The sequence below is a fragment of the Mus caroli genome, chromosome 5, assembly GCF_900094665.2.
Source record: "Mus caroli chromosome 5, CAROLI_EIJ_v1.1, whole genome shotgun sequence".
NCBI lineage: Eukaryota > Metazoa > Chordata > Mammalia > Rodentia > Muridae > Mus > Mus caroli.
The window spans coordinates 30,911,423-30,919,081 of record NC_034574.1 but is presented as its reverse complement, the minus strand read 5'-3'; the positions used below and the strand labels follow the sequence as shown (position 1 = coordinate 30,919,081).

Genomic DNA, 7,659 nt, shown 5'->3' with positions numbered 1-7,659 from the left:
AAAGAAAGAAAGAAAGAAAGAAAGAAAGAAAGGAAGGAAGGAAGGAAGGAAGAAAGAAAGGAAGGAAGGAAGAAAGGAAGGAAGGAAGAAAGAGAAGAAAAGAGAAGAGAGAAAGTGGCCTGTTATTTGGAGCTAGGCATTTGGCTGTGGCAAGCAAAGTTGTCATGCATGATGCTCTTGGAAGCCTGTATCGTCCCTGACTCTCCAAAAGAGAAACCCTGAAGACAACGCAAAACAGAATTAGCCAAGGGAGGGAAGGGGCTGGATCAAAATCAGTCCCTACAGGGAGCTAGGGTCTTCTGCAGAAGACCTAATCATGGTGTTGACAGAATCTGTGTACACCTCTCTGGATACCAGCCCCAGGGAATCCCATACCTCTAGAACAGCCACCTCCTGTCCGTTTCGAAGCAGCCGGAAGGTCAACGGGTGCTTAGAATCCAGGCCCGGGATCACCTCGCAGCCACGGAGGGGGATGGAGACAAGGTGGGTCTTCAGGTCAGCCCTGTCCTTGTGGAGAATGAGTTTGCTGTCCTTCACTCTGCACCAGCGCTCCCGCCAGCGGCTGTTAGAGAGCACATTCAGGTAGCCTGCAAGGAGAGGATGCCACAGCTCAGGCTCCTGAGGAAGCCACGTCCCTTGTCTGTGGTCTTTTACAGAATGCATGAAACACACGCTCACATCCAGGTTTTAAATGCTCATAAAGAGAGTCATTATTACACAGCTGGCTTTCAACGGGATCTGGAGGCTCTTCCCCGGACAGAACCCACTGCATGGTATAAGGACCAGTTTCAGCTCCTTGGTGTCTACACAGGAACCTGGAAACCACCTTGAGACAGTGACAATGGACATGGGGTGGCGAGGAAGGGATGACAGCTGCCTGCACATAATGGAAGAGAAATCACATGCAAGATGACCCAGCTGCAAATGCTGTAAGCAGAGCATGGGAGACAGAAATAAAAGTATCAGAAGATGAAAACTCTCCAGGAAGTGGGAGGCCCGGGGAGTGGTAAACTCCCCAGCACTGGATATGTTCCAGCAAATGACGGAACATGGCTGGTATGAGCTCCCCACCCACAGCCCAAGGCCTCCTCCTGGTCTCTATGTCCCATCCCTGCTTGGGGAAGCCAGAGCTTCATCTCCTGGAGAGACTAACCCAGATGAAAGCTGACTGTGGCATCTGTGGCAGTTGTCCTACTATGGCCTCCAACTGTCCCACTGTGTGCACACCATCTCTCCGAGATTCAGAAAGGATTAGACAGGGAAAGGGTGACCAGCGGGTAAAAAGGAGGATAATGGAGAAGGCTGGGTGTCGCTCAGCTTCTTCCAGGTCTTGCACACATAATTACTCACACGCTTAGTGCTCAGATGAAAGTCTGCACACCTCTGATGAGTATTTCTTCAAGATATATTCCCAATGAGTACCCACATATGCAAAATGTGAGTCCTTCTCTGGCTGGGGGCCTCCTGAGTCCACACACTCTAACACTCTAACGTGCATCTCTTGCTGAACAAAGACTGATTGACACTTGCCTCGTGAGGCGAAGAATCTCTGATGCCACAGACACCAAGACAGAAGCCTGTGAGCACCAGAAAAGGGGACTCTTGTGTTCGGGGAGCTTCTAAACATTTTTCTTCAAGGGCCATCTAGGAAGGAGAAGGAAGGCACCTTAAGATGTGGGGTGCCCTACCAGAGGCCATAGCCAGACCTGATGCCTACATAAAATCAAAGACAGATAAGGGGGATTGTTCCCAGTACAGCTGCAGGTTTCGCTTGAGAAACCGCAGTTAAATGATATTATTCTTTTTAAAGGCTTTTAATGTATAGATGGGACTGTTCTGATTCATTAATGTTTTAAAAGAAAGAAGTAAAGCCCTACTTTAAAATGCAGTCAGATGAACATCTTACTAGAACTGTTTTGAAGGCTATCAACAGCAATCAATCACACCGAGAGCCAGGCGCTGGACCTCTCTGAGTAGACGTCACCTGTTAACAGAGCCTAAGTGTTTTCTGAACCCACAAACAGGATGGCAGGAAGGCCTGAACTAACTTGACATATTCTGGAGACATGGATCATATGTGCATGGGTTCTTTATCCACTGTTACAGAGCCACTCTGGATGGGGAGTGGAGGCACATGCCTGTGATCCCAGCATACAGCAGGGAGGCTCAGAGAGATCATGAGTTCAGAGCCAACCTGGGCTATATAATAAGACCCCGTCTCAACAACAACCAAAACCAGAAACAAACAAAAAAACTAACCAGTGTGGTAGCACATATATTTTCAGTACTCGGGAAGTTGCAGGACATGAGGTCAAGATGAATCTGTATGACACATGAAGACCTTGCCTTTAAAAACAAAAAAAGCTCTGAACTCTAGGGCATATGGGCTTCATGAAGCTGCCAGACAGGGAAAAGATGCATCGTGTGTAAGTCGGCTGAGTTGTCTGTGGCTGGGCCTAAGCAAGGATTAGAGATCTAGTGGCACAAGACCCTCCAGTGACCGCACTGTAGAGAGCCTCGAGCAGATAGTCTCAGACGCCAGCCTGGGCAGAACTGACAGCAGCACCAGCCCGCTCCTCGCTCCTCGCTCCGGATGGAGTCTGCCCACAGTCACCAGATGCTGCCGCTTTCCCAACATTTCAGCCATAGAAGGATGATTGCATGAGACAGGTCCTCCCTTAAGTTAAAGCATGACTTCATGGGAAGTTACCATATTTTAATACATTCTTGGGATTTAAGTTTCACAGAGAGAGAGTGAGAGAAGCAGGAAACTCAGACATGTCCACAGCTGTGTTTGTCAACAGGCCCCCATGGCACCTCACTTTCTCAAGAAGTGATTCCCAAGTTTTCATTTTCTTGGGGAGGGAACACAGAGGTGAATAAGGTCAGGAGGGGATCAAGTCAAAGGGTGGGTCCCAGTCCTGTACCAACAACGCCTTGCTAAGGAGATCTGCCAGATCTTCCAGCTAAAGCAGACATCTGCCACCAGAGGGCGCCATAGTGCAGCTAGGACCTTAAGACCTGGACTTGGACGGGCTTGGAGGCTTCCGGGGGGGGGAACAATTAGATGAGGGATTTGTTGTTTGATTTTTCCATTGGTTTTTATTCTTTTTCTATTTTTTTATAATCCCACTTCTATTATAGTAATGTGCTGATATATATTAAAAACTGGGTAATTTCAGTTTAATATTTTGAGATTCTTTCCACTCCAAATTCTACAGAAAGAAAGGCAAGATTAAACAAGGTCTCGTTTGAATTCTAAAGTTAACTAACTCTACAGGCCTCAAAGTCTACATTTTTCACCCGAGCCTGAGCAGGGCTGAATGTGCAGATGTGTTTAGTTGACTATAAAGCACAGCACAGTAAAGAATAGACAGTGGTGGTAACACAGGCTCTTAGCCCCTGCCCAGTTCACCCCCCATGCTCACAGAAACCAAGGAACTGTTGGAGCCCACATCCCAGACAAGCAGCCCGAATCCCCAAAGCAATGAGTGGCCTTGCCAGCATCTTCTGGGCCCTGCGCTGAGTGATGGGGACACTGCAGAGCAGTGTCATAATCTAGCAATGCAATGAGGCTTGGACCAGTCTGAGCTCCCAGGTAGACAGCGAGAGGAGGCCTTTGTGCTTGTACTCAGGACGATGCGACAAGTATAAGGCACCTGGGTGGGGCAGAGAGAGGGTAGACAGACAGCAGGAGGGCTGGAGGGAGGGTACATTTCCAGGTCTCACAGCTTTGCTTATAGAATAACAAGAACCCTGGGACTTTGTCGGACCATGGAAGGCCAGAAAAAAAAGAAAACAAACAAACAAACAAACAAACAAACAAACAAACTTGGGTTTGGAGTCTTGGTGTGTCTCTTGGATACATTACCCGGAGAGCTGCAAACAAGCTGCCCAGACCAACACTAATGCATCCCTCAAAGGCCTCTCAAGGAATGAAGATGGCACCTAGGGCCACCCAGCTACCTCTGTAGCTCTGATCCCCACCCACGAAAGCCCTGCAAGAGCACCCCAGGAAACCACAGCACCCCATCTAGCTTAACCAGACTGCAGTGCACAGGTGTGCACCAAGATCAGCTCAGTAATTCCCGGGACCCTTTTCTGCCCGCTCAGCTGCTCTGCCCTTCTGGCCCCATCAGCTTAGCACTGTCTCCCAGCAGCTGCAGGGGCTCAGCTTGGCAGGGTCAGTCCCCCCCGGGCCCCAGTCCAGCTCCCTTCCTCTGCTGAGAGCCCTGCAGCTGCTCTGAAAGGCTGAAAATGGCCATTGTTCCCTGTTCCCTAGAGACACTTACCCTTACCTCTGGTCTGGCAGAGAGCTGCGTGTCCATTTTAGAGTTGTGCGGACAGAGGACATTGTCTCGGCAGAAGCCAGAGCTGTGACCAGCAAAGCCTCAGGCCCCTGCTCTCAGAATCACTCAAGCTCTCAAGAAACTGACTAGCATGGAGACAGTAACAGAGCAAACAACCCATCTATGGGGAGGCCGGCAACACTGTGCTCTTCTGATAAGGAAGTGCCATGACTTACAGGGAGTCAGAGAGTATTGGGGGAGTGGAGTCACCCGCTTGTGAGGGCAGGGGCCACCAATTCTGCTGAGGCCCGAGACTCATGACTTCTCTGAGGCACGCCATCCTCCTCTGCAAGAGGAGGGCCCAGACTGTGACCTCTGACCTGCCTTGCCATGTTAATACACAACCATTCCTCCTAAAAGCATTTCTACCTCTAGCCTTGAATCCCGGTGCTCAAGAGACAGATGCAGCAGGCAGATCTCTGTGAGTTCAAGACCTGCCTGGTGTATATGGTGAGACCGTGTCTCAAAAAATAATTTCTTATTATCTCTAACCTAGATCAGTTGAAAAAAGAAAAAAAAAAAAAAACAGAAGCTAAACTCTCCTTAACTCCAGACTGCTGTCATCACAAGGGCTGATGACAAAGGCAGGAAGAAAGACTATGTACCCAAGAACTCCAGGAAGATGGAGAGGTTGGCCAGGAGCAGTGTGGCAGTGTCCCCAGCCTCTCCCAACTCTGTCACAGCTTTGTCCAGCTGTCTGCACTCCAGCCAAGTTCTCTCCTCATAGAAAGGAATATGACATGGAAACCTTCATTACCAGCTGACCTGATTCTGTCCTGTTCCCAGCAACTACTTGATGATAAATAGTCCAGGGATCTGGGGTGCATGTAGCTCCTGGTACCTATGGATGCTATCATTCTTTCCTGACTCGACACCCAAGGAGGGGGATCAGTAAGAAAGAGGGGATTGTAAACAGAATGACTCTGAAGGAAGCGTGTGTTCACATTGATGGGAAGCAGACTCTGAATTGTAACCTACAAGGGCGTATTCCTCGTCTTGTTTTGTTCTGGTATAGGGTCTTACTATGTTGCTGTGGCTGGTTAGTACTCAGTACATAGCCCAGGATCGCCCAGACTAGTCCAGCCTAGCCCAGAGTAGCCCAGGCTGGCCTTATTAGCAATAACCCTCTATGCTTCTGCCCCCTTGGTACTAGGATTACAGGCATGTACCCCCATGCCAGGCTCCATTCTTGATATTTTTAAGGAAGGAAAGGGCCTGGAGGTAGGACACTAGCCTAGAGCATCTCTACTATAAACAAAACAAACCCGAAAGGCAAACATTCCTTTGCATTTGTGAAGTTTTCCTCCTTGAAAGAGCTACTCGGTTCCCCTAAATGTGGCTACTAGGACTGTTACAGTGTGGTGTTGCTACCACTCTTGTGGACGTTGTACCCAACAGCCTGCCCACAGGCTAACTTAGGTGCCATGGCACCGCCCTCCACTGCTTTGCTCTCCACACGGTGGGCACAGCTGGCTGTTACATACGCGTTCCTCTGGTTCCTGTCCTTGGTCGGCTCCTCTCTTTAGCCCAGACACCAGGCGGGCAAGACTGGCTAGGTGACTGCTATAGACCATATGCTTTACCGAGTCTCTGACAAAATAGCATCACACATACATACACACTGGGGGTGGGGGACAGAGACAGAGACAGACAGACAGAAGACAACACTGTGAACATGAGATGGCCACACAGCTCTGTCTGCAACGTAAGTCCTAGGTGTGACCCGAAGGAGACTCAGTTCTAGAGCTTTGGCCTGTTTGGTGCCTGTGTCCGAGTCTGGAAACACTGGCATGGACTTGGGGAAGGTGGCATCATTAGACAGAGAACATTGGTATTTACCTTGAAAAAACCATGGACCAGCATCACAAGCCCTTGGAGATACTGCTATTACTAAAGGCTGAAACTGCTCTCCACACTTCAGACAGCCCCAGAGCACACCCAGGGATAGTCTGCTGACACACGGCAGGGTCTTACCACAAGTGGGCACATCCTCCTCTGCTGATGACGTCTGCTCGTCTGTGGATGGCTTCTTCTTTCCCAGACCGATGATCTTGGTAATTTTCTTCCCAGTGACCTTGGACACAGTCCCCTTGGCTTCTGACTTGGAAGGTTTCTTCCTCTTTGCTGTCAACACAAAAGTGTGTCTTAACCATTGGTGTTAAGTGGGAAAGTCACAGCACTGATGGCCAAGCATTTCCTCCTCTCCAAACTGTCACTCATCGTACACATGAACACCTGTGACGAGCCAGCTGGGGATCCAGATGCTGGGGCCGCAGAAGGATATGGCTATACTCAGGAAGCCTGCACTGCACAGAGGATCAGGTATGAACACATGTGCATACAGGCATGTGAGCATTACCATACATACATGACCTACTCAACGGCAACAAAGGATGGCAAAACCCACATGGAGACATGAGTTCCTTGGAGAACAGGTGAACGGGTGAATGGTCGCACAGAGCCTGCCCAGGGCAGAGTTGAGTGCTCAGATGTAAAGAATGAGATATGCCTGTCTCAGAAGAAGCAACTCCCAGGCTGACACAAATCATCAGTGTGTTAAGATGCAGGGGCCCAAGGAACCAAGGGGAGCTGGTACCACTGCCGCAGTAGCCTGGCTGACAAGGGGCGGGTCCTAAAGAAAGGAAGAGGAACGTGGGTCCTCATTAGGGGTCTATCCTGTCCATTTTGGACACTACGCTGAGCTTCTCTGTGCAGAGCTCTCAGACCAGAGCCCACCTTTCGATCCATCACCTCACATTTTAATCAGGACAGTGATGGCTAGGAACGAACTGTTAGCATATAAACCTAGAAACATGCTGTGCAATAAGAACTCTTGTCTTATGCAGAAATCAGAAGACCTGGAAATTGTGGACTACCATATGCAGTACCTTGGTGCAGAGTCCATGCCAGTGTTAATGACTCCTGGTTCTGGCACAGGGCAGTTCTCATCTCTCTAGACCAGGCCACAGAGGGAAGCTGACTATGAGCTGGTTTCCTGAATTTGCTCCTACTCAGACATGTGTAGCCCTTTCCTCCCCTCAAGGTTTCATCCATGAGTTGAGCTGAATCACAGGATGAGACTCAGACTTCTAAGTCGGAATGGATGCGTAAGGGCCCACTCAGAGCTGAGGGACCTGATCCTTCTACTCGAGTGCAACTCCGCGCAAAGGCTAGTCAGCCCATCTCAGTCTCTTAAGAATGTCACATGCTAGAGCCGGGCGTGGTGGCGCACGCCTTTAATCCCAGCACTCGGGAGGCAGAGGCAGGCGGATTTCTGAGTTCGAGGCCAGCCTGGTCTACAAAGTGAGTT

The 7,659-nt window shown here is 49.6% G+C and overlaps 1 protein-coding gene across 4 annotated transcripts in view; it reads right to left on the bottom strand.

Annotated features, from left to right (window-relative positions):
• Positions 1–7,659, bottom strand: part of Afap1 (actin filament associated protein 1) — a 110,360-nt gene that overhangs the window by 27,706 nt on the left and 74,995 nt on the right. For all 4 annotated transcript variants that reach the window (XM_021163597.1, XM_029477636.1, XM_021163595.2 and 1 more), the window contains exons 9-10: positions 6,324–6,473; positions 376–587 (exon numbers count right to left, since the gene is read on the bottom strand). In XM_021163597.1, the coding sequence (XP_021019256.1) occupies positions 376–587; positions 6,324–6,473 (362 nt within the window). The remainder of the gene's footprint in view (positions 1–375; positions 588–6,323; positions 6,474–7,659) is intronic.